A 27,586-nucleotide genomic window follows, 5' to 3' on the forward strand; every position below is an offset into this window, starting at 1 on the left:
TCTTAGGATCAGTGAGACAGACAAAGCCCTCCACAACAATTAGGTGATGGCCCAGGAAGGGGGAAAACAGAAATTGTTTTTCAAATGTGTTTAAACAGTCCACAATGGCATTCACAAGTCAGCAATGCCAGGTCCACCCATTACATGACACAAATGAATATTATTTTGTCACTCCCGTAATAACTAATCACTTTGAGTCATATCGCCATGGACACATTAATTATACAATCTCTCTCTCTCTCTCCCTCCCCCACACTCTGTGTGTGTTTGATGGCTTTGTAGACAGTTAAAGTGGATGACATGGCAGCAACTCGTGCAGGCTCACCATTGTGAGAGCTGCGAGCGGCAAGTGCACTTGCAGGCTGCCACCGCATTCTTCACTGACTGTAGCTCAGCAATTTGCAAGGTAGGTGTCATTTTTTCCCCTTATCTTTCTATTCTTTTTTTTTGGGGGGGGGGGGGATATTACTTCAACTTCATGTCGGTTGCGCATTTCATCGAGAAGACAATAGAGTGACGGACGAGACGCTGACGAGACTGCAATACTAAAAGTAAACCGTCCAAAAAAGAGAGACGTATTGCCATCTGGGCGCAAACTTTCTTCCTTCTTCAAAAGTATCCAGGAGGTTTACCATCAGGCGCCATCGCATTCTTCTGGCGTTTGACAAGCGTCAGAGAAGGTTAAACGATGCTCAAGAAAGACAAGAAAAACATCCAAGGACTGACTGTAAATGTTAATGGTCACACGCTGAAGTTCAGGCCTCTCGTTTGTACCCTAAATGAAGCGCCTCCCTTCAAATAGTTTGAGGGCAAATGCTTAGCGCCGATTTTATTTTGCAGCTTCGTTCAATTGGTTGGATTGTTTCAGTCTAATGCGATTGGCGAAACGGACGCCCTTGCTCGATAGACAGCAGCCAATAAAGGCGTTAGACTGAGTGAGTGAAGCAGTTTGCCCTCTATGGCAGTCTCGGCCGCGCTGAAGTTTGTTTTGCCCTCAAAAAGTCCAATCCATTATGGGATGTTGTTCAATAGCCCGGCTCGTTTGGCTCACTCAGCAGGCAGGATCTGCATGCGTCTATTTATAGCGTTGCGCTTCAATGAGAAATTGGATATTGCCACAGCACCCGAGAGAGATGCGGTCATGGGAAACAGCCGAGGTCGCAGCCGAGGAGAAAAGTTGAAGTGGACTCGACGGAAAGAAGAAGGAGCAGGCTCTTGGGAAAGCACTCGGCGCTCGCGGTTCGGAGAGTGTTGGGGCATGCGCTTCCACTCGTGAACGTGCGGTTTAAAAGCCTCTTGCCTGAGGTAAAATTGTTTGACCGGTTGGTGGCATCCCCCCCCCCCCCCCCCTGTCAATGGAGAAGGAAGCCCCACAGGTTATTTGGTCATGTCATGAAATCGCCTTCTGCGCTCATCCCGAAAAGAGCGGTTGCCACATTTCAGGCGGCCAGTTGCGGGATTGCCGAGTGCCTTGCTCAAGGGCTGGCAGGGAATCGGCGATGCTGATCCCCTCATCCCATGCGTGCAGCCTCTCTATAGCGGTGAAGGGAAGTCAAACCTGAGGAGAAAGCGCTTGAACTTTGTGAATCCGGAAGCCACGCGAACGCGGCTGCTTCATTTTTGTCCCCCTGTTTCATTTCCCTTATGTTGGAAGTCGTCAAGACATATTTTTGTCCCCTTTGGACTCGTGGCCAGCTAAACTGCTCACATTATTTGGGCAAAAGCTCAACACAATGCAATAAAATACATCTGCGCGGCAGACGGTCCCGGCAGCTCGGATGCGAAAAGTTTCATCTGGCCGAAAGATGGCAAGTAAACCCCCTCTGAGCGCTGCATGCCGTCGTCATCTACCGGCTGGTTGGCTGTCGTGCACTTGACTTTGGAGTCAGCGGTCCTCCGTTATGCTGTTTTTAACATTGTGTTTGTGATTTTAACCGCTTGTTGTAAGGTGTCCTTGAGTTTCTAGAAAGGCGCCCACAAATAAAATGCATTCTTCTTCTTCTTATCAGTCTCCAGTTGGTCCAAAATGCTGCTCCTCACCTCTTGACTGGTACCCGACCGGCTCCCTATACATCTTAAGAGTTCTCTTCAAGTGCTTTAGAAATTCAGTTGAGAATCTCCTCCTTCAGATTCCTTGCGCCGCAGTCTCTCCCCTTGTTTCTGCCAGAATCTTTGCCAGTGGGAAGAATCAGGTAATGCATTTCCCTGGATGAACGCCAGCCGGCCTGGAGGTTGAACTGGGGGGGGGACGGGGAACGGACACCGACGGGAGTGCCGAAAGCGCATAAAGGACTCCCGTGGCCTCCACAATGACACCCTGGCGCATTGGCTTGATGTGATTGAGCGAGGAGTCCTGCGGAGCGGTGGCGCACACGCACTTTGCTAACTGTCATTGTAAGAGCACTTCATATAATTGCGTGAGTGTGGGGCCAATGCACATACTCAGTCATTGCCGCTCTGCCTGATAATGTGCTCCGTGTCCTGTCCTTAGCAAGGATGTGTCGCCACACGCCGAATAGCCCTTGAAAGTACGGACTGGCCCACCACACTTTCCGGTGACATTTTTTTTTTTTTAATCATCATAAAACTTGCGAGCGTGAACTGAACAAGTCATTCGGTGGTTCGCGATTTTGTTTGGGCTTCTTCGTAAAGCCATCGATGTGGTCACGATGATATTTTTCCCGTTTCTCAGGGTTGATTTTATTTAAAGACCGATCTTATGGGTGAGCTTCTATTCCTTCAGGTTCCATCTAGCGTGTGCGTGTGCGCACGTTTGTGGACCATGAAGCACCAGTCCATCTCCCGATGGCTGAGTCAGCTGGGACTGCCGCAATACTGCGCTGCGCTGGAACGAGAATATGATGGCGTTGAGGTACCACACCCATAAACGATCAACCGTCCAAATTCGTGGTCGACCATGAAAATCATCGACAATGAGTCTCGTGGTTTATTTTTGACGCTTTTGGTTTTTTTTTTTTCTCCGGAAACTGCCGCGTTTTCCCGTCGCACCTTTTTACCGTCGACTTGTCTGAGGCGCATATGCACATTGGTGCTAATCCGCAGAATCCGCGACATAAGAAAAAAACAAAAAAAACATGATGTCATGGCTAGACATTGTCCAAAATTTAGGGCGCGTTTCACCCCAAACTCAAGTGGGATGATGCAAACCCGCGTTTCACGACAACATGGCGGCGACGCGCAAGCATTAAAAAAGGAATCACAATGTGGCTGCTGCCTGGTTCCGTTTCTGTTCTGACATGGGGAGAGTTGATGTAACGTTGTAAAGAAAATACTTGGAATTATTTTGAATGTCAGGTCATGTTTCATCCTGCAAGAGTGAGTCGTTGGACGGATTATTGCATCTGCGGTCTGTTATGTTGCTCATCTCAGGAAAAGAATCCACGAGACTTTTTTTTTTTTCGGACCATCCGCCTTTTTGCGTCGGGGCCTACTTACGACATCTTCCGATGCGTGTCCACATATTGGGAGAACTCTCGATGCAGCGATGCGCCTCTTTCGAACGTCATCGTGGCAATCCACTTTAACAAGTTGAAGTCGCGAGACATGTTGCTGCTCATTCTTGGGCAGCGATCCACTTTGGTTTTGGGCTCAGCCTGTGAAAATAAATCACGTGATTTCACTTCAGCTTTTTTTCGTGACAGCTAATTTGGATTGTTGGAAAACAAAACAAAAAAAAAAATGACTCCAAGATGACCGCGAAAGGAATTTCTTGTCGCGCGGATTAGGTGGAGAAAGATGTGATGAATTTCCACTCTTAATTAAGAGAAAGGAAAATACCAGCAGTGAGTTAAAAAAAAAAAAAAAAGTTTTTCTTCAGATTAAGGTGAGTGTAAAATCAACAATTTGATGGGTTTTTGAAGGTCACGTTGTGCAAATGGGGAAATGTGTCATTAAAAGCAAAATTGACGGATTATCCGATAAGAAACGGCTCTGATGCTCTGATTGCTAAAGCTGCTGTGTGATGTTTTCTCCCGTGGCTTTATTCCATCTTAATGCCGATTGAATTCTTTCGAGAAGTACATTTGTAGTTACCCGGAGCTTTGGGCGGTCGGCGACAACATATTTTACGGCGTCCATTAGACGACATTCATTTGCGTCGTCCGATGATGTGACGAGACACCTGCCACTCTGCGGCCATTTTCAGGACTCGTCAATGGAGGAATTTACAACCTCGTCCTTCGGCCATCGTGGAATCAAACAGCGCCACTGAGCCCTTTCGGGTTATTATATCAACAGTGTCCAGCTCATTGCTTCTCAACCGTCCGGGATTAGTCCTGCATGACTGAGCTTGTAGGCACCACCAACACTGGCCAGACGTTTAAGTCAACATTAGGACAAGGATCGTCAAAGCTCCTCCATTTTCGATGGCGGATGCTTTCGGAGTGCGAATTTACAACTCGAGCTTCGTGTGGCGATTAAACCGAAAAAAGCGGGGAAACCTCGGAAACGTTTCGCTCGTAAAAAGCAAACGTTCCAACGAGTGAAGTGAACACAATTGAAGATTGTTGTGACTACTGAGGCGCGTGATGGCTTGTGTCGGCCAGACACAACTCATGCATTCACACGGAAAACAAACCCCCCCCCAAAAAAAAAAAAAATCAAGAATTAATCATCCACAGCCGTTAAATCGACTCTGCTGGGCAGGATTGAAAGTTCACACGGTGGTTGAGCTCTGGACGACCAGATAAAGAAAACACGTCACTTTGGATCGAGACACAAATGGAGATGAGACGAGAGAGAGGCGGATCCAAAAAGTAACATAACAAAACAACGAGTCCTTGAGCTGTGTGCCGGTTTGAGTTGTGAAGGTCCCGTCCGTGATGACGCAGTGTTGTCAATTCATCGACTTCAAGGGCTGGGTTTTTGTCAACAACCTAAGTGCGGGTTGAAGTGTGGCCGGGTGTGCTGAGCAATACGGTAATGACAAGATCAGGACGAGGGGAGGAGATGGCACACTTTGGGGAGACAGGCGGTCACCGTTGGTCTCGGCGCTTTACATTCTCGGCCGGAGCCAACAACCTGTCTAGACAGACTTGGAAGTTTCTTATCTTCCACCAAACATTGTGTGCGGCGCAAGCTTCAAAACGCATTTGATTATTCCGAGATGGAGTGTCATGTCTCGTTCTGGAGAACGTAGCTTTCAATCAATCAATCAAACAAGCGAATCCTTTCATAGCTGAAAAGATGATACAAAGGGAACGTGAGGTTTGTAAAGTTGCAAATGGCGGCGGCGTGGCGTAGCGTGCGCTTAGCATGCAAGAGTTCTGGGTTCAAATCTCCAATCTGACTGTTCTTTGTGGAGTTCGCTTGTTTTGCTAGCAGCTGTGAGACACACCGCTTTCCTCTTATATTCCAAAAAAAAAAACATCCGTGCTAGCTAGATCAATTCAAGACCTTCCGCCGCCGTGACTCAAGATGGCAATGCAAAATTTTTTTTGAAGGACTCACATACGCTTTCTGCTTCTGTTTGTCTCTTCCAGGACCTGCTGCACCTCACAGAATGCGACCTCTTGGACATCGGTGTTTACAATCACCTCCATCGTTTGCACCTCCTCACCTCCTTACGCCTCCTCCAGGAGGGAGAGAGGCGGAAAGGTACTCTGCAAAAACACACACACACACACACACACACACGCAAACATTATCTTCTCTTATCTGTCTCCAAAAGTTCCCCCTAGCATCCATCTCTGCCTTTCTTCTCACATGCGCGGAAAATGCAGCGAGCTCGACAGAGACGTATAGCATGATAGTCGTGTAAAGACACGCATCTGCCTGGGGGGGGATCATGAGGGCGCTTCTCTGCCAAAGGACAAGACGGCGTACTCAGACACGTACGCGCGCACTCACTGGCTGTAGAATTCGAGAGAGCCGCTGTCGGCTTCACCAACGGCTTGTGTAACCACTGAAAAAGTCCTTTGGATTTGCTTAAGTCCAATGCGTACATCGGTCACCCCTGATTAACAAATGTAGTCAACCGATTTCCCGTGATTTCCTCAAAAATAAATAGATGAGACGTATCGGTGTTCCTTATGTGCAACCAAATATCAAGGACGTTTTTTTTTCTCAGTGCGCGCATTAGGCTGTAACTTCAAACTTCTTCCAATCGCGCGTCAAACATTTTGGTTTTAAATAAAAGACATGATATCGTGCAGGTTAAAATGACAACACCTTCTCTCCAGCCTACATTTCAACGGAACGGGACTTTCCTGGGACGGCCATTTAAACAAAAACAAAACAAATAGTACGGAACATGTCAAATTCCGATTTTTCATTTGAATGTTAGTCTATTTCATGCGATGATGACTTCTCCCATGAGGTTTTTCACTGCTTGCCTACCAAAAAGCCTTTCTCACTCTTTATTTTTTTTTTCTTCTTTCAAATTCTTGGCCGGTGGCACGCCGGACACTTTAAGGGCCGTTGCTGAGGTGAAACAGCCTCTGCTTCAAGTTGCTCAGTCGCCAACTACCATGGCATTATCAGCCTGCCATTCCTGTCATTAAACACAGAGGCACACACACACACACACACACACACATGCGCGCATCTCAACAACTCTTTTCTCAAAGGCCTGATGATATACATTTCAGACACTTGCTTTAGGGATGCCCGTCCCCACAATGTGAACAGATTTATGTTCCCTAAGTAGTACACACACACACACACACACACACACACACACACACACACACACACACACACACACGCTCACACACAAACCAAGCATCCTGAGAAAATGTCAAGTCAACATTTAACCCCGATAAGAGCATTCCAGCGAGAGCACCTTCACAATTCAACACACACGTCTATATTTAGACTCTCTCCTCCAGGCTTTTTCAGTTCACCTTAAGATATACGAGTCGTTCAAGAGTGACGCGTGCGTATGTATTTAGAAAGACATTATTATCGCACACGTGCTCCCAATTAGAGGGTAGACGGCAAGACGTATTCACGGAAAGTGGAAGAGAACCCGAAGCGAGAAGCTCTTTGGCGGCTGACTTGCTTGCTTGTGAATCATCTCTTGCACATTTTTCTCATATACAGAACGTGTCCTATCTATAGCTTCCAGGGCCAACATTCCGGGAATATCATGTCTTATTTTTGCATGCGTACAAGCAGTTTTCGAGACTGCACGAGACAAAGAAGTCTTTGTGAAAGCGCAACGCAAAATATGGATTGACATCAAATTGTGCGTGCGGGTGTTTGTGGTGACAGGTTTTTATTATTGACTTGTTTGTGTTGCCGGTGATCCGTGGCGTTGCATTGCTGACGCATCACCGAGGGTGTTTTCTTTTCCGCGCCTCTGGCAGACCTGACTATTTGATGGCTGAAAGGTGACGACATTTGATGCATGCGTGAGAGCAGGTCTAAGTTGTGGCGTAGGTGGTGGAATGCGATGTTGGTCAATTTGATCGAGACGCAGGCAGAAAGATTTTGCATAGATTGCGCAAGGGGTAGTGGATGTATCGTTACGCTCTGAATCATTGACAAAACTGGTCCATTGAAATCGTTATTATCATCATCTTTAATTTATTTTTTTCGCTTCACCTCGATGGTCGTGGCACAGTTGGTGGGGGATAGGAAATAGTTGTTTTCACACACAGACACCAAACACTGGTTGTCTCCAGCTGACCGTTTCACTGCGACAAACTGTGATCGCCCTGGCCCATTTTTACATCATCCGCAAGTGGAGATCTTGCAGTTCCTTATAAACGTGCTTTGCGCATGTCAATTTCCTGCTTGGACAGCAGCCATGTAGAGCGTGCGCCTATTTATTTTACATTATGTGTTTGTGTAACCACAGGATGTTCGCCCGATATCCGATCAAGCTGTGAGATTACTTTCTGCTGTTGTAGAGGAAAGCTCCACAAAGATAATTTCCTCTACAGCATGATCTGTGTTGAACTCCACAGTATTCCGTGTACTTACTGTATGTGGTGTAAATATCTTCCTCAGACAGTCTGCGTGTGTGTTGGTACCACAGACGATGTCATCTGTAATCTAGCATCTGTCAAAACAGTGTAGATCCACTCCCTGGAATTAGACATATCCGAAACGTTATGAGCCGGAAACCAACGGACAGCAGTCTCTTGCCCTTTTGTGTTTTCAACAAGGCCCGTTACTTAACGCATGTATATGGGATGCTACTTTGTATTGACATGTGTTTTAAATTGCTTGTCAAGTTAAATGCGGAGGCCGTTGGTTGCGGGTCCCTTAAATTGAGGTTCTACAGCAGGGGTGGGCAAACTTTTTGGCTCGGGGGCCGCATTGACTTTTAAAATTTGACAGAAGGGCCAGGTCAGCACGAGCTATGGAACATTAAAAAAAAACTGCATTTGTTGACAGTCCATATCAAACATCAACAGAACAAAAGCATGAAAGTACGGTATTAATATACTTTTTTTAAATGACAAAAGTGTTGTTGATGACCTATTTTAGCCTGTGCATCGCTGCAGATGGGTTGTGATCAGACCAGTAGAAGTAGAGCGATACAGAGGTACTAGGTGGTTGCAAAGATTGCCCCCCCCCCCCGTGTTCTGCAACTTCAAGTCAATGCGCCACCTGGCGCTGAAATGCCTGTCAATACAAGTCCAATTGAAATGAATGCAATCATTCACATCGAACCTTAATTGTGGACCAACCTTCGGCGGGCCGGATTAAAAAGACCAACGGGCCGGATTCGGCCCGCGGGCCGTAGTTTGCCCACCACTGTTCTGCATATTTGAATTAAATTCGTTGCTGAATTGAATTTGTGTCTTATGGGCTCTTTATGTTGCTGTTCTGGTAAAACTGTTTTTGGTGGCTTATCCCAGCCGACTGGGTGAGAGGTTGACTGGTCACCAGTCGATCACATATAGACAAGAAGTCGTCTTCACTGTCGGCACGACTCTCTTCGGCCCAATCCCGGTCCGAGGTTAAAACCCCCGCGGTCCATCACACCCGTAGCAAAGGAAAATTGACAGTTACAGCGGCTAGTTACGGATTTTGAGTATTTCATCATTGCAATTCTCTTCTGACAGTCATGTGCCAAGCACGCGGTACCAGGAAGCTGACATGAGTCATTAAACTGAGGAAACTGAGAATCAGCTCTGGACTTTGACTTCAGTAGATTTTGAGCAATTTTTTTTCCTGAGTCTGTGAAGCAAGAGGAATGAGGAGTGGCCAAACAATTTGTTGTTGACACATAGCACGTTTCTGATAGAAAAAAACCCACACGGATAACGCAAGGATGTTCGTACAGTCTGTTCTCCGGGCAACACAGGCCGTAGGAGGACCGGCTCTGTGGGAGATGGGGAGCGAACGCAAGGAGCGGAAGGGAGAAGAGGGAGGATGGGGTGGAGATTAAATTAAGGAGGCGCAGTATACGGAGCACGTTGTGCCATGTACAGTAGATGCCCCGGAGAAGAAGCGGAACTTGCAACCTTGCTGCACTCATTAGCCGCGACGTTTGGGAGCGGAACAAGGAGAGAGTTCTGCGGCTCTCCTTGCCACGGGGAAGAGATGTATGAAATTATTAGTGCTGAGCGTGTCTTTCTCATAGTTCTGATGTTCAGGGTTCAAATCTTTGACGGCCCCTTTCCACTGCGCTTGTGCTAGTTCTAGTTCAGGGCCAGTGCCCAGATTAGCACCAGTTCTTATGATATGTTGGGGCAGACACTGGCATCAACCTACGCCAGGGGGCGGGGTTATCACGACGATAGCAGATGTCGAGGAATGACTCCCTGGACACGCGGAGGTTGACGTGGTGACGGCACATGGCGTCTCCCTTGCATCTCCCTGACTGGTACACACTACATACAAGTATCATCGATGCTATGCTAAATTGCCGAGCAGATGCTAACAGCGCATTATTCTTCTTATTATTATTATTATAATTAAAGCGCAGACGCTCGTGGGTAAACGTCAACGTAAGCAGTGACGTTTGGACACTTTACGATGATGTCACGATGTGGCTCCTACTTGGCTCTTTGCCGGCGAAAAACCAAACACGTTCTTCGTAAGAAGCACCAACTAAGCACAGCACTGGCCCCGGTGTCCAACGAGCATGAAGTTTTTTATTTTATTTTATTTTTTTGTGGAAAAGGAGTACGAGTGCCGTTAATCCAACATCAAGTCTAAAAATATGTGAAGGAAATGCGACATCTGTGCGTCACGTTTGTGCAAAGAAGGGTGGGGATACGCAGCCCTCCCCCGATCATTGATGAAGCGGCATCCGACGATTTGAAGAGGCTTTCATCCGTGATTGATGTGGATTAAGTTTTCATCAATTGTTTATAATCACCTATACAATATTATGAAATGATCGTATCCCCTGAAAATGATATACTGGAGATTCCCCTTCATGAATGTAAAGAAGAGAAGATATGCAGTACTTTACAGTTTACACAAACCGAAGGTGTCATGACTGTCTGTTATTTTTTACAACCTGACTCACCGCAGGGTTCCTGGAAGTACCACGCCGCCCCCCCCTTCCACACACACACACACACACGCACACACACACACACACAAATGCTAGCAATTTTTTTAAACACGTCTGTATAAAATCAGATGCAAGAGAGGCTCCGAAATATGGACTCAAATTCTGTATGTGAGGAGAAAGCATTCGCCTCACAATTGGCTTTGGCGATTCCGTCAGCACTGCAATCACGGTTGAGGATAAGAATCCGAATCCGAATGCAGAACCTGACAGATTTTCTGGAAACGTCTCATTTGGCTTGCGTATGGTTCACTCGTATATACCGTCTGGTCGTTTTCCATTGCAGAGATGGCTTTGGTTTTTTTTTGTTGGTTTTTTTTACTGAACAAAACACACAGTCACAGGTCTGCGTGTTATCAACATTAGACAAAACAAAGGAACTGGAGGACAAAGGCAAGAGAGAGCGTTGTCCCGGGGGCTCCTGACACTCACCCACGCGCCGAACATCCCATGTACAATCCGCCCTCCCAAAATCAGCCCAAACAAGTTCTCCATACCCGAGTATAATACGGTACCCTGATTTGCTGGTATCCATTTTTTTACCATCTGGTCAGGTTTGTGCAAGTTCATGTTTTTCATGCTCCCATAACGCAGTCTCGCTCTACACGACAAAACATGATGGTTGAAAGTTGCCCTCTTTGTCTCGGCCACTCCTTTACTTGCATTTTTCCTGTTTTGAAGAGAGCACCGGGTGGGTGTGCCGAGACAGGAAAAAAAAATCCTTTCCATTTGCTTCATTTGAATACATACCGTACATCAGTCGCACGTGATTAAACTGTGATCAACTAACACGTTTGATTATTTCTATGACGGTGTCACGAAGTGTATTTATGTTTGATTGTTGCTGTTGAGGGGTTGTCATGAGCATGCCAAGCGAAGTCCTGCAACGTACAAGCTCGTAAACGCACCGCTTGTTGGCGAAGCGACGTCACAATCACGGTCGCGCTATCGCCGGCTCAAAGGGGCACGTTTGAGCGATCGTTCGGAACGCCGTCCGTGTCGGGCTGTCCGCGGCAAAGCGTGCTGTCATTTACATCAAATAAACGTCCTTTGAAAAGTAATCCGACAGCTCTCGCCCGTTGCTAGCGTGGTCGCGGCTAAGCCGTGGCGACAGGCGCCGTACAATACGGCGTCAGTGTCATCAAGTTGTTTTATCGGCATTAATTTCAGGACGCGGGGGGATTTTATAGTCCTTAGGATGACCTTGCACTTTGTCTTTTCACGTCACAACGGTTCTCTTGAAAAGACTTTTATTGGTTTGGCCCAGTGACATATAAATCAACCTTCCATTTCTAACGCCCGTGTGATGATGATAATAATACACTCCGCGCTGACTAATAACACCTTCGTCAACAATGACTCAAGTGGTTCAACTTCCTCGAGTGTGACCCAAGTTGCTCAAACGAGTCCAAACGGTGTGTTTCTTTTTTCACGCTTTTGGCTGCACATGGCAACGTGAGGTCTCAATCTTCTTTGAGCACCCGGCCAGTTGGCGGTGGTGTGGGTGGAAGAGGTCCCACACAAAAAAGACCGAGAGCAGTGAAATATGGGGGCTGTGCAGGCAATACGGAGAAGAAGAGATGAGAGGAGGAGAGTCGAGAGGCGCGGGGGGGGGGGGGGGGGGCAGTAGAGGAGTTTTTGTTGGCGGGGCGGGCGGGGGGGGGGGGGGGTGGCGCAAGACGCAACTTGGCTAAAAGAGAAAGAAGGAAACTCCTCCTGCACAGTAGATGAGGAGGAGGGGGCCCTGGGCTCACAAATCACTCCCCAGAGGGGGAAAGAGGAGGGCAGAGCTTGCCATAGTGCACCCGCTGCTTGTTGTTGCCTGTCTGAGGCAGCGTGAGAGTTGCTTGTCCTCATTCAAACAAACTATGAGCCCGGGAAAGGTTGAGGGAAGAATATAAAGAGCGAACACGGCAAACTGTCCGAAGGAGGCTGCCGCCGGGAACAGGTAAGTGCTGTGCGCACGTCCTGCGAGCATGTGACATGAGGATGGTTCTCGCGAAGGTCATCTCCTCTTCGGGCTGCTCTCATCTTTGATTGTCGCTGCTGCTTTGGGAGCTGAAGTCAGAAGGAGCAAATTTAACACTCACTTTTCAGCATTTCTCTCGCAATTGCCAAATGAATGTAGACTTCTTACTAAAAGTGGGTTTACTGTCAGATTTCTTTTATTTCGGGGTGGGGGTGAGGGGGCAGTAAGTGGACATCCCAAGGCGCTGGGTGTAGCTGAGCTTGGGTGAGTGAGTTTGTGATTTCAGCCCCCGGAAGGAAATAATTACAAGAATAGAGATAAGACCTTGATCATGATTTGTTTTCTTTGCCGAAACGTTCTTTGGGTTTGTGAATTGCGCCTGAACTGCCCGAGACATGCGGTCACGTTGTAGAGAGGCCGATGTCAATTTGAAAACCGATCGTCATCTGGGTTTGAAGTGAGCAAGGCTTCGCTGTTTTGTTCAGGCGACACTTTGACAGGTTGAGTGAAGACCCCCCCCCGGAGTCAAACTTTGGCCCCTCAGTTATGAGAAAATGTCTTGAAGAGCCACCCGCGAGATGTTGACGGAGATGGACGTGCGGGTGTGTGCGCGGGTGTGAGTTTGCTTCTGGCTGTAGTGGGACGGGGTGGCTGATATTTCTACAACAACCGATCCAATTTCAAACAGGCATTTTAAAATTCATGAAACGGCATTTGAAGGACATTTTAATCGGGTGAATGTAGATCTACGGACTGGAAATGACACGAAAGTGATATCAGAGATGTACGTGTTTGCCTCCCAGTCTATCGCCACTTCCAGCTGTTCGATTCGTATTCACTTCAATTAAAAGCCCAACAGAAATGAGGCTTACGATTCCGGCCTTTGATTTTTCTAGACTGCTTCAGGGTCACAAAGATGTGGAGCCTTTCCCAGCTGACTATGGACAAAAGCCAGACCTCACCCCGGACCGGTCTGGTCCCCAATCAGCTGCAGGGAACACAAACGCTACACTGCCTGTACCAAAGTCAGGCGAACAGACAACCACTACGCCATCAAAAACCGAGCCTTGAAACCATTTGACGAGTTAGCCGGCACGGTCCGAGAAAAGTACAATAATCTGAATAAACGGAGACGGGTGGCTGGAATAGAAGCGAGCAATGAAATTTAAGGGATATCGGCTCCAGCTTGCGACAAGAGGCCGCCCGCGTCAATAAGGACGGACGGGTCTTTGCACCAAGCCGAGCGCATGGATTTGTGTGTGAGAGTTTCGGCGAGGTTCACACGCAAGTTAAATGGCGGCTACTGCTGTGGGCTTTAATAGCAGCCACATGAATACAACAGACACACACACTGGTGGGCCCACGTAGTGAAGAGCGCAGTTGGACACCTCTTTCTGTCTTCCAAACAAAGGCTCGCTCTGAGCCGCAGTCATGTGACAGTTGTTCCCATTGTTCGCTTCGGGCCAGGGGTGGTTTGACTAATGCACTTGTGTGCACTTGTGTGTGCGTGCAAATGTTTTGCTCGAACGCCAAAGCAGGAAGACGCTTTGAGCCAGCCAGAGGAAACGCCGCAGTCCCAAAGCACCTTCTTGTTTGCGTCGGTCTTTTCCCTTATTGTCTTCTGTGGCGTTTGGAGATGGGGAGCATTGGCATTCGACACCCAAACATTGCAATGCGCTTCCACTGCCCCTTTATAATCCAGATGACTAAAAGACGCACGAGAGACCGCTCAATCTGTAAAGCCTTCGACGGTGAGCCGTACATCCCCATGTTTTGAAAGCGCCACTTCTGAGTATTCATTTATGACAGCCTTCTTCCTCAGCGGTGCTTGCTTAGCAGTCACGCGGGGCTTTGAGCGACAACCGTAATAGCACACCAGATATGGTCGTCATCTGCGTTTTATTGCAAGTAATCCTTTCCCAATGAGCTGCCTGCTGTCTAAATGTCAACGCTGCCATTTCCTCTTTCTGCTCATGTGGACTTGTTTCCCACCCAATGCCGAGTGTACTGTTTCGAGTTTGTTTTTTTCAACCAAAGCGCTTCAACGGATGCGTAATGCGGCATGAAAGGTTTTATTCGTTATTGAATGAAAGGAGCTTCTCGTACTGCAAAAGAGCTGCCATGCGTCAGAAGGATAGTTGACGCGATGTCCTGCCGTCAACCTCCTTGACCTGTAATTGCCATGCCCGAAACAAACATGGCCACGTGGACACTACATAGTTCAAGAGCACAAGTTTGGCTCAATTACAAAATTGTCTGCCACTGAAATCAAACTTGAACATACAGTAAATCATATCTGGTATCTCTTCGCTTCCACAGACATAGAAGAGGAAGGAATTTTGCTCTTGAGGTCTTCATAGAGCAAATCAAATCTTGGATTTATATCATTTCTATCAGCATAATCTAAAATATGTAGTTGTAAAGGGTTCACACGCGGTCAGACAGATCAGTTAAACATCCATCTGAATCCTAACGGTGATTCAACTGTTGCCCATCCTCAACTTGTCTATACAGGAAATGAAATCTGACTTTCGCTTCTTTAAGCCCAGCCCGGATCCCTCAAAAAACTTTTGCCACCATGAAACATGACCGAAGTGACTGACAACCACTGAACAGAATTTCTTAAGTCTTGCAGAAGGCAGGCAAAAATATTTTCCCAGACGGCGCATGGGCGCTTGCCATAGAAACGGGCTCATTTTCATTTTTGTGACTCGTTCGCTGTTGTTTGGAAATTTTGGCAGGGTGCGCTTCGCCATGCTGGGCGTTCCGGTAGACCGAGGGAGGTTTTTTTAGTACACGCCCCCGCTGCACCTGACCATTTAGTGACTGAAAGCAGACTAGACTTGAGACCCAGTAAAAGCAGGTCTAAGTTGTGGCGCAGGGGGGTGCAACGCAATTTTGGGGGAATTTGATGGAGGCACAGGCAAAGAGACGCTTCACTAAAAAGGCACTTGCTTGGTTCATCAATCCACAAAGGAATGCTCTTCCTTTGTGAGAGGCATCTCAGAGGGAAGGGGCATTCCTTTGAAAACGGCAATATCCAAATTCCGGAGAAAGAGGATCGCTGGTTTGAAAGAGGTGTGAAAGAAACCGTCACGAGATGGGCCCTCTCCAAACAGAAGAGGAGCTTTGTGCCATCAACTCTCGTCTACTTGCAACAATGTTCTGACGTCTCTCCCCCTTTCTTTCCCGTCTCACTGCACGGGAAAGATGGCCACCGAGAAGCTGTTTTTTCATCCAGCAGGTGAACGACCGGTTGGTTTTCCGGACCGTCGTTCACCAGTCACGCCTGGCAACAACAACATCCGTATTGTGACGACCCCCCCCCCCCCCCCCGCCCCCGAGGCATACACCACCAGAGCCGTAAACAGGGAGACTGAAAAAAAATGTTGACCTGAAGCAGTCTTCTGGATGAAAGGTGAAACGTCTTCGACAAACAAGAGTGCAATTGCCTCAATTCAACCTTTCCCACAGATGTGCACAATCATGTGGAGGACTGTTAATCTACGTGGCCCGAAGTTCGCTAAAGATCAGAAAAACGGTGTTATGGCTTAAGAGCACACTCTGTCAAAGTACAGACTGCAACTTGCAACTTGTACCAGACTGACCGTGTGTGAATTCATTCGCTGAGAGTCATCCTTTCTCCCCGAAAGGAGGGATGTGTGCCTAGCAGATGGTCAGGGCCACACACACACACACACACAGCTGACCGTCCCTGGGGGTCTTATAATAGGTCCTCTTGTCGCCATTGTGCCCCTTGCAGGAATCCCCAGTCTGACCCAGCGTGCCTCCGCTGGACCTGAATTGGTTTTACAGTGGTTTTTGTGGGGTGAATAAACTTTGCTTGTCATGCGGGGAAGGCATGGAGCGGTCAGCTGTGCCTGATACTCAACCTGTCTTTGCATTTTAATTGGCATCGTCATCTCAATAGAAGGGCTCACACTGGAATTGACCCGCCTCATGTTTAGAATACCAGTGTTTGTTCTAACCGTTCTTTTCCCTCACCACCCCATGCAGCCTATTTATAGACGTCCAATTCAAAATGCAGAATTCATAAAGGCACGCTCGCTATCTTATCCTGATCATTCTGTGACGGCCATTGCGATGTGATGTCTGCCTCACAGCCTCGGTAGTATTCAGATGGTCACCCATTAAACGCACGAATCCCTTGAGCTGCCTTTGGAATGGACTCGCGGGACCCAACATTTGAAACCAATGCCTGTCATGATGTCATGAAAGGGCAGGAATGATCACCCTGAGGGGAATGCGTGCTTTATGTCCATGACAATGCCAAAGGGTGTGCGAGCATATGGATGGCTGCGCCGACACCTGTTGCACTCATTCTCTTCATGTGCGCAAAACATTTCTTCACAGTAAAAACTGTGCGTGTGTGTGTGTGTGTGTACGTGTGTGTATATTTCAGACCAGATAGCCGTGTCAGATATGATGCAAAGCAGTTAAGGCTCACGTTACGTTACTTTATGTTGACCCTCGGGTCGCTGAAAAGGGATATGTGATGATATATTCAACATTTTCTCACTGTCAGCAGAACAGCAAGCGAGTGGTTAGCAGGTACGCTTCATAGTTCCAAGGTCCGGGTTTGAATCTGTGCTACAGCTGCGTGGACCCGCATGTACTCCCTGTGTTGGTGTGTCGTCGCTCGAGGCAGTCGTCCTAATGAGGATACGCAGTACAGGCCCACTTAATCATTTTCTGTCCTCTAAGTAAATCAGAGCAATAGTGGAGAGCCCTGACCTCAACCATATCAAATACCTGTCATTCAATACGAGAGAGCGTTTAGTCCCTGCCGAATTCACAAACAGACCGGCGCCTTTGTCGGTTTATCAAAAGAGATTCATTTCATGACAAAGATGTGTTCTCACAATGAAACTGATGGTTTGCGTCGTCTTTGTCGTGCAGAGTGGAGGATGATGGCCGAGGGGCGTTTTGCCAGCCTGCCTAGGTCGCTCCATGCACATCACACGCTAGGAGGCACGTCGCATATCCACGTCCCTGCGCTCGGTACTCCCGCTGGGAGTCGCTGCCCCTCAAGAAAGCTGCAAGCCTCCATTACCTCCTCCATGGACCTTCTCAGCTCAAGACCAAGGTGGGCCAGACTGCCTCTTTTAACTCGTACTTAATATTATTCAAAGAACTATGAAGCAAAAGACTTATCCCCCCCCCCCCCCCCCACATCTTCCTTAGTCTTGCTCCGGGATGTCATGGATCGGAGTTCCCCGCAGCTTCTTACCAGCACATCTCCATTCATGGAACTCTGCCTCGACGTAAGAAGGGAGGCTCCACCAACACTTGGGACCCCAGAGAGCATCACACTCAGTCAGTGCTCAGCGGGAGCCCGACACGGGTCCCTCAGCCCATGAGTTCGCCGCTGGCCCGGAATATTAGCGACGACTTCCACAGTTACGGGTAAGCAAATCAAACAATAATATGGACTCTGGAACCGCGACACTAAGCACACCTGCAAAAACAAACTGGTTCTGCCAGATGATGATAAATAGAACGCCGCATGTGGTAGAGTCCTGACCTCCGCCAAGTACGCGCTGCATAAATCAAAACTAGATAACACTCACTCAAAACAATAAGCGCGCTTTGCTTACGGTGGTTACTCGCATTGGTTTCTATGCTGGATTGAGAGTGCAGGTCGAAGTGCCCGATTCTGTTTTGGGTCCTCTCCGATTCTGTTTGAAAGTACATTCGGGGAGACAGAACCGCCAAACGTGGCCTGTTCTGGATTGCTCAACCGTGACGGGAAATGCTGTGGGAGGGATTTCTTTTGAAAATGTAAACACTTGCAGAGAGTTATCGAAATAGTTGAGACGGCTGTTGTTGTGCTCACTTACGTGAACATCCTTTTTCATAAAAACTAAGAATTAAAGGAAACCGACAACGATAACCGTGAGAGAAAACGGGCCGACGACTCAAAGTGTTTTATGTTTAGCTGACCTGGGCCTCGGTAATTCTTCACTGACAACTGCCTGCAATCATTCCTCAATGATCAACACCTAGACATCCACACAACATATTTCAGGGTCTAAAGGTTTGTGACCTTTTCTTGTGCCTTTTTGGAGTTGGATAAAGTCTACCCATTGATGCATTCGTGTTTGCAGATGTTTGAAACATCTGTGGACAAAAGAGGGTTGCACAGGGCGCACCTGAAGTTAGGTCCGCCACTGCCCGGAGATAGAGGTTTCCGCAGTAAGAAGACGGCAAAGAGAATCCTTTGGCGCTTAGCTCGACTTCAGAGAGCGCGCGCACAAGAACGCCTCTCATCCTTCATCGTGTCTTCCCATCTTTCCGTGGCTAGTGTAGGATTACAGCTGACTGTATCTGATGTAGCCAGCTATGAGCGCATACGAGCGTGTTCATAGCCCCCGGCATCTGGGTTACCTTTGTAGGTCAGGGTGTGGTGGGCCAGATCACAGAGTACTGTGAACTCTTTGTCTGCATACTCCATCTTTCTGCCTCCGCTCTGGATACATTTGATATAGTGCTGACATATAGCTTGACGTTTAGTCCGGGGCACCTTCGACCGGTGCAGGTGCCTGCACAGTGAACAATATTATTCTCTCAGTCACTTCTTTGTTGCCTTGGTTGTGTGATTCGGGCCATTGTAAACTTTCACCCCAGTCTGAGACTTCTGAGCCCTTTGGAGCAGGTTTCCATCCAGAACGTCTCTATCCACTGCTGCAGTCATCGTGGCCTCAAGTTTTCCAGTTCCTACCGCTGATTAATATCCCCACGGCATGATGCAGTCATGTTCACTGTCGAGAAGGTTTTGGTCAGGTGATGAGTGGTGTCTGGTACCCTCTCAACACGATGTCTGGCAGTCACGCCTAAGACTTGAGTCTTTGTCTCATCAGACCAGAGCATTTCATTGCTCATCATCTGACAGTCCTTTCGGAGCCTTTTGGTAAACTCCACACAGGGTGCCTTTTACAAAAATTGGCTTCCATCTGGCCAGCTGCAGAGATGATCGTCCTGGAAGGTTCTCCTCTCTCCACAGAGGCGCAACACCAGATGAACATACTGGATCCATGATCGTCTCATTTCAATTTACTGAAAAATTGGACTTAAATCTGGGCCTTACTTGCAGGAAGCTCTGACTTTTGTATGAACGGCAACAAGTGGATACAAAGATTTATTGTACCTTCTGCCCTCTAGTGGAAGACCATTTAATTAGTGGTGCCCTTCACTACGGTGCACCGTGTGTCACTGGCACAGCTATGTCAACACAGATACGGTATATTTGCTATTCAGGAATAAATGAAGTGAAAAGCATTATTTTCCACAGCCCTCCTGATGTCTCGAACGCCACGACGTCATGATTTGAAAATTGCTACTTCACGCTAATTCAGTGGTGGGCAAACTACGGCCCGCGGGCCGAATCCGGCCCGTCGGTCTTTTTAATCCGGCCCGCCGAAGGTTGGTCCACAATTAAGGTTCGATGTGAATGATGGCATTCATTTCAATTGGACTTGTAATGACAGGCATTGCACCGCCAGGTGGCGCATTGACTTGAAGTTGCAGAACACGGGGGGGCGGGGCAATCTTTTCAACCACCTAGTACCTCTGTATCGCTCTACTTCTACTGGTCTGATCACGACCCATCTGCAGCGATGCACAGGCTAAAATAGGTCATCAACAACACTTTTGTCATTTAAAAAAAGTATATTAATACCGTACTTTCATGCTTTTGTTCTGTTGATGTTTGATATGGACTGTCAACAAATGCAGTTTTTTTTTTTAATGTACCATAGCTCGTGCTGACCTGGCCCTTCTGTCAAATTTTAAAAGTCAATGCGGCCCCCGAGCCAAAAAGTTTGCCCACCCCTGCGCTAATTGCTACTTTCTATAAAAAGATAAGGGAGTGTATGTCATTGGTATGCAAGCAGTGGCCAGTCCATCTTGACTTTCCATTGCTCGCCCTGACCTTTGACCCCTGACCTTATGTTGCTCGAGCTCCCGATTGGCCAGTTTGCTTTTCTGCTGACCCCGGGGGGCACCTTCTTAGACCACCAAGTGAGGAGATAAGAAGTAGGTGGAGGACAGCAGACTGAGAAAAAAAAAAGTTGGAGAGAGCGCCTGACACGTGCGCCTTTCTCAAAATCAACAACAAGATGCGTTTAAATTGTCAGCCGCATCTCCATTCTCGTTTCTTTTGACAATTTGACGCAACGTGAAACTCGTTTTCAACTCAAAGAAAGAGTTGAAAAGAAAAAAATGCGCAAAGCGTACGTGTGCATTGGGGTCACCTTGAAATAGCAAATTTAGTGTTCCGACTTTTCAATTATTCACCTGGAGCCAACCTTACTGAGCGGCCCCGCAGGTCCACTTGTTTGACTCAACCTCGGCACTGGACAGTACTGGAATATGTTAGATACTGACATCTGTTGGCTGCCTAGTGACATTGCATCGCCTCGCTTTCCCTCCCCACACGCAAGCTCGTATGGTTTCCTCCCATGGTAAAGTCGGCCACATGCGGTGATGTTAATTGTCATGCGGGGAGGCAAAAGAACAACAGAAGCCAGGAAAAGACTGCGGTGAGAGCAGCCTCCCCTTTCCACTTTTGACTCTTTCTCCGGCGTTCTCGCTTTGTGCGCCCTTTGTGGAGCAGGTCGGTCATGCAAGCAGAAAATGTCAGCAAAATGAGCAGAATGAAAGAGTCAAAGTTGGCTGCGGTTAGTTTGCGCCGACTGGAAGGCCACAGTGTTCGACCTCCGCATTCCGACCACACGTCACGTCCGGTGCTTATGCTGCTCTTGTTAAACTTGCTCAGCTGTGGGTGGATTTGGAAATGTATTCCGGTGCAAGATTATCCTCTACCTGGTGGATGACATTCAAGGCTGTTGTCGTTCATCAATTTGGGCTTCTGAGGCAAACTCGGAAACCCCCGTCGGTCTGACCACATTGGCAAGCAGTCATGTTGACATGGGTGTTGTCCAAACGGTTGGGACAAAGAGGCCAAGGGAAGGCTGACGAGGGGGCAGGTGGACTATGCGGTGAACGTTCGGGGACATCCCGTGAGGTCAGAACAGGAAAATATCAGTGTGACTGCGTGGTCGGTCGGGGCTGCGTGGCATTATGCAACGGGACGCTTCCCGCATGCCGGATCGTCGTTTACAAGAAATGACCAATGCTCATCATGTTCCCACATACTCATCAAAGTCAGCTCTTTTGTCAAAACATTCGATGCAGAAGGCATTTAGTCGTTGACATCATGTCTTGCGTCATCAGAATCAAGTGTGGAACAAAGTACAAATAAACGGTTCACTGCTGCTCTCCAGCCACAGTCTGGCCTTCTGTTGACAATGCATGCAAATGACACAAAAAAAAAAAAGATCGCCAAAGGTGTTTTAATGGTCTGCAACATCAAAATACTCTCAAACCGCCTGCGTTCACTCTACAAAAGTTGCGTTACAACTTCAAATGAGAGGCAAAGCTCTTTTTCCGTACTTTTGGGCAAGCCAAGCATGTGGGGAGTGTCCAACGTTAGCGTCACACTATCACAAGGCATCGGCAAGTGATAATGATTATATGCAGTGCCAACATTAAAAAAAATAAAATAAAATTATATGTATAAGGAGCAAACACGTTTGCACGCAAATCTCACATGTAGGTGGAAATAACTCCTTTTGGGCTCCGCCCACTTGTGGTGCGGTTACGGAACAGCGATTGTGAGAAAGCTCCAGAGTGCATACAGTATATATAATTAGGCTTTTTAGGTTCCCCGCACTAGTTAAATCCATATGTCCATCTTGTTTTTGGGAACCTCGAAAGAAAGGTAGAACGGTTCCAAATGCTTCTCAGAAAAGTTCTAGAATGGAGAGAGAATACAAATATTGAGCATACATTTTTGGTGAATGGCGCCTTCTGTTCTCTTACGTAATGAAATCCCTTTCGATATTAAAGCCGACAGGGTTTGCGGCTGAACATGTTTGCTTTGTTAAGTACCGGCCTATGCTAATATTCCCGTGGGAACACAAGAGGAAGCTTAAAGGGACTTTAACCGGCAACCTCATTCGTTGTCCTCCGGGGGATTTGAGCTAATGACCTCTTTCGGCTCTAAGCCTCCCGGACAAGGTCTGCACTTGGGAGACTCGAATGTGCCCAAACGTACACAATCATTTCAAAGTGTTTCGTGGCCCGATGCTACTGAGGGGGGGGGGGGGGGGGGGGGGGGGGGGGGGGGGGGACAGGCAATGCATCTGTGTTTTGCGAGCGTTGTGTGCCGTAGCTTGTGTGTGAAATTGTCAGTGGACTCACAAGGGTGGGCGTGATGATGATGGTGGTGAGGAGAGGGAGTAAGTCATGGGGTGGGGGGTGATGAAGGGAGAGAGAGAGAGAGAGAGAGAGAGTGAGCGAGGCAGGGAATGGGACCCAAAGACTGGAGTTAGAAGCGGCTCAGTATGAACGTCTACTTTTCTCTCTCCCTTCTCGTCAACTGTGGGTAGAAGCTACATGCCGCTTGCCTTCCCTTGACGCAACCCAAGTAGCATTTTACGAGACGGCAGAGATGCCTCTTGGGACTGAGTGAATGTATCAGAAGACTTCTTTGAGAAGCAAGATCACCAATCGGGATTGGACATTTGCCGTAGGAGGCAGAAAAGGAAGCCAGAGAACAAGGACAGTTTGTTGGTGGGAAAACCACCAAGCGAGGACGAGATGTGCTCACTCAACCGGGCCTTTTCTCTCTCTGTGTTCCCCAGGGAGCCGACAGCCGCCGCTTTGGACGCCGCCGTGGACTACGTCAAGGTGAGTTTGGTTTACGATTGCGGCTTTCGCTCTTTCCGATATGTTCTCGGCGGATTTTGAGTACGCTTTTTCCTTTGCGCAAAGTTGACGCCAACGCGGGTCACATTCTGTTTATGTCATTCCACGTATTTGTCATCCTCTCTCTAGAATGTCTGTACAAATATTTAAAAAAAAAAAAAAAAGTACATTACATAAACATACGGTCCAGAAATAAGATGTATTTATTTGTGCGCGTTGTCATAAGGTCGTGTAGTGCGCGTGGCATGAGTCATTGAGGTTGTAGCTGTTTGAAAGCACAGGAATTGCTCCCTCCCTCCTGTAAAGCGTCAGAATGGAGGAGCAGGTGAAATCGAAACAATCTGGAAAAGAAAAAAAATCTTACAGCACGTCAACCTAACGGAAGAGGGCTATCACGAGCAAAAAGATTTCGAATCGATTATTCTATCGACGAATCGGATAACATTTAATTTGGCATTAAAGTATCACACATAATCGAGATTGACGCACAGACCAAAAAACGGATTCGGTGACTGGTTCGGTCAAAGCAGATTCTTTAAACGATTATTCCACCCTTGAAATGGCTGTCGATTAATTGGATATTCAACTGTTGATTAATCGATCAGTTTGGACTGCTTTACTTCATGTAAAAGTTCAAGACTACACTATCGTTGTGTGAAATGATTTTGCCATTTGTGATCTTTGTGCGGGGTGGGGTGGGGTCGGGGGGGGGGGGGGGGCTGACTCTCTGAGTCGTGCATTCACAACGCAACGCCTCCAGAAGTTAAGAATCAATTTATTCTGTTGCTAGAATGGAACTTCTCTTAACGGTACCTGGTACTCCCTGTTTATGTTGAATATGAAATATGCTCATGGGCAACTTGGGTGGATAAGTTGAACCCCCCCCCCCCCACCAAAATTGGTACTGCAGGCCTACAAGGAAAGCCCCCAACTGCTCTAGTGAGTCAAAAACATGTAAAAGGCATGACTCTCTTTTTTTTTCATGTTCATTCAATGTTATAATTCAGTTTCCACGGAAAGGCCTTGAAAGTTCCAACGACAAAATCTCACACCTGCAGGCCAAAAGATTTGCCGACTTTCAATTTGACAAAACCTTTTTCCTCGTTTTCTTCTTCACCCCGAAGGTCGCTCTCATTTCTTCCACTCCATCATCCCTTCTTGCCTCCAGCGACCACTCTTTCCAACCCATCTCTTAGCACATACATTTGGATGCTGACGCCTCAGTGTGAAAAGCAAAGCCAGTCTTTCGCACGCACACACACACACACACACACTGTTTCAAATCAGGACTGTGAGCAGGAGTCGACAGTGTGCGCTGACCGCACATGGAGCCACTCTTTCCCAGCTCTTATGCAATAGGTGTGAAAGTGTAGCTGTCAGCCACAATTGCAGGTGTGTTTACATTCGCCTCGCGCGTAATAAAAGCTCCAACAGGTACACAGGTGCTCTCACATCTGATTTCCATGCACCGCGTCCGTCAGCAAGCGAGCAGGGCGCAGAAGGTGCGCGTGACGCTCGCATGCATGCGGGGAAGGAAATGTCCGTCGAGGACGGCGCTGTCGAGAAACGGCCTGCAATGTTTGCACGGCAACAAGGTTGTTGGGCTTATTGTCCTCCGTGGAACGGAAGGAGAAACATCAGTCGAGGCCATGTCGCGATATCCTTCCTCTTCCACGCTTTGATACTCTCGGTTGAATATTGACGTCTGTATTTTTCTCAGGACAGGGACGATGTGAAAGCTTCATAGAGCAACCCGGTGGAACGAGTGGAGTGATTATGACTTGGAAAAAAAAAAAGTGGCATCGAACATATGAATAAATATTTTGCTACCGACGCATTGAATTGGTGCTTTCAAGTGGATGCAGTTTGAAAGAAGGACATGAGCGAGAGAGGGAGCAACACAGACAACAGATCTGTGGCGTGAGAGAGAGAGAGAGAAAAAAAAATCTATCTTTGAGCAAGTTTTCTCTCAAATATTCTCTTTTCTCTCGCCTCCTCCTTTGAAGTAAAAGCGGCGACTTCCCTCAGCCTGAAAAGAGAACGTTCTCAAAACAATCCCGTTCTGTGTGTGGTCTTGGCTTGCCTCCGTACGTGAGCCTGCGGAAGAACCGCTGCTTTCCTGTACTCACTGTATGATTCTCTCAGTGCATTTTTTTTTTTTTTAAAGAAAGGTAACGCCATTTGTTGCTGACTCATCTTTACACCACGAGTTTATTAACGAGTGATTGTTCTATCAACACGGCAGCGCAGAAGATGAACTTTCTCGCCACCCGGTGGTCAAACTTTGGTATGACAAGGCTGAGGCCACAGGAACCCGGGCAGAGCGGTTTGAGTCGCAAACGGCAGCGGATCATCATAACGATCTGTCGGCAAGCTTTACGCTCCGCCGGGCCGACTGCGGGTGCGTTCAATCGATCGATGAGTTGGCCTGTTTGTAAGCAGGACACGCGGCCGATTCAGAAGCGCCCGCTCGGTCTCATTTGGTTGTTTCGAAAGTCGCCGAGCTCTACTTTGATCCGAATGCACAGATGATTTTCTTTTTTACTTTCTCACTTGAAAACGGAAGCCGAGGTGAGATTCTTCGGACCACGTCTGCATTCATTTCTCGCTGCCTAACCCCTTCACTTTCTTAAAATAAAAACAGCCTAATGACAGTGTACCATTTTGGAAAAACTACAATCTTCTCAGATTTTACGATCTGTAATGCTGACGCGCGCTTTCTTTTGCCCTTCTTTTAGCCCGCATTTCAAAAACAACAAGCAAATGCAAATACGGTTGAAGACTTACTGCGGAACCCCCAAAAGAGCTTGGAAGTTTCCTGTCCCTTGTTGTTTTCCAGCGCATTCCTGAAATGACGGATGTGTGTATTTTAAGGTGGACGTTTATGCTAGCTGGTGATTTGGGGCCACTGCGGTTGGCATTGCTGTAACGTGTCGCTCCGGGGAACATTCGACACGGAGTTCCTCCGTGGATCGTCTGGGAGCCCGCACTGTAATTATTCCCTGTGGCAGAAATGTCTTTTAACTGCTGCGATGACACCCCCGCGTGCGCTTTTTGCTTTGGCTTCAGTTTGCACTGCAAAGAGAGATAAGAGAGGGCCTGGCCGTTGCCTGCGCGGGTTTTCTCCGGGTACTGCCGGTTTCCTCCCACATTCCCAAAACATGCACGGGAGGTTAACGCTACACTCTCTCGGTGTGATTGTGAGCGCGGATGCTTGGTTTTGTAGGTGTGCCCTGGGATGGGCTGGCAACCGGTTTGGGGCGTATCTCGCTTCCTGCTCGAAAATGGCTGGCATAGGCTGCGGCACGCCCGCGACCATCGTGAGGAGAATCGTATCAGAATCAGCATCTGACATCCGCTTTTTGCACTTAAACAGGCGTTGGTTTTTATTTGTTTATATTTGTTTCTTTTTTATACAGTTCAGTTTCGCCGCCCTTATTTTTTAGCTATGTGTGTTTTTCATGCACTGCATGTTTGCACCGTGGTTGAAGGGAAAGACATTTCACCTGTGCTGTATGTTGTACATAGAGCGTATTTGACAATAAAGCTGACTTGACTTGAGAGGGCCTGGCTCGCTAGCTTCGTTCAAGTTATCTTGATGGGGTTGAGGTCAAGGATCTGTGTGGGCGCGGCAAGTTCTTCCATGTCAAAAAAATCCAACAAAGCTTTTACCGATCTGTTCTGTACACCGGGGCAATCTGTACCCACAAAACCGGAAACAACAAAATTGCTCCAGTGGTCTTATAAGGAAATTGTACGTAGCGGTTGTGGCCCACTGCTGACTGAGAAAATGAATTGTACAGCTAATTGCCTGCACTTGAAATGGTTGCTGCAACGCATGTCGCACGAGAAGTGATTTATCAGTCGTTTCTAATGATGCAGGAAGGGGCAACAGAAGAGTTTGCCTGCTCATCTGCAGCGCCCTCTGTTGACTGACAGGCCAATGTCCAGAAACTGTACTTGTTGAAAGCAGTAGCGCCATTTCCTAAGAAGCAGACTGCCCCTGCTGTCGACTAATTGTCAAATGTTGTCTCTTTAGTCCCTTTGGGACCTTTGATGATCATGGCTTGTAATTTAATATATTCATCATTTGGAATCAGTACACATGTTGGAGAGTACTCCAATACGGGATGCAATATCAATTTTCAAGGAAAACATGGAACGGGTGAAATCATGTAAAGTCGCGACACTATCACAAATAAAAAACGAGGTTACACGATGCACCGATATGAAATGAAAACGGCTCGCAACGCTTTACTGGCTTGTAAAATGGAAACGACAGCGCCATAGCGTTCCCTTAGGAAGAGATGAAAAGAGCCACGGGCGTG

General features: G+C 47.6%; 1 protein-coding gene and 1 long non-coding RNA gene across 2 annotated transcripts in view; one reads left to right on the forward strand and one right to left on the reverse strand.

The window, feature by feature from the left end:
- Positions 1–2,696: 2,696 nt before the first annotated feature.
- LOC147203119 (uncharacterized) lies at positions 2,697–5,725 on the reverse strand. The gene is made up of 3 exons (XR_015101423.1): positions 5,470–5,725; positions 3,457–3,614; positions 2,697–2,845 (listed from the first exon to the last, which is right to left on the reverse strand). It is a non-coding gene; the product is annotated as an uncharacterized LOC147203119 (long non-coding RNA).
- Positions 5,726–12,250: 6,525 nt separating this feature from the next.
- bcar3 (BCAR3 adaptor protein, NSP family member) overlaps positions 12,251–27,586 on the forward strand; it is a 30,978-nt gene continuing 15,642 nt past the window's right edge. The window contains exons 1-4 of the mRNA XM_086116185.1: positions 12,251–12,446; positions 17,388–17,574; positions 17,673–17,894; positions 23,195–23,240. Of these exons, the coding sequence (XP_085972311.1) occupies positions 17,396–17,574; positions 17,673–17,894; positions 23,195–23,240 (447 nt within the window). The 5' untranslated portion in view covers positions 12,251–12,446; positions 17,388–17,395. The remainder of the gene's footprint in view (positions 12,447–17,387; positions 17,575–17,672; positions 17,895–23,194; positions 23,241–27,586) is intronic.

Source organism: Hippocampus guttulatus, chromosome 7 (genome assembly GCF_054856545.1).
Source record: "Hippocampus guttulatus isolate MCC_2025c chromosome 7, RoL_Hgut_1.0, whole genome shotgun sequence".
NCBI lineage: Eukaryota > Metazoa > Chordata > Actinopteri > Syngnathiformes > Syngnathidae > Hippocampus > Hippocampus guttulatus.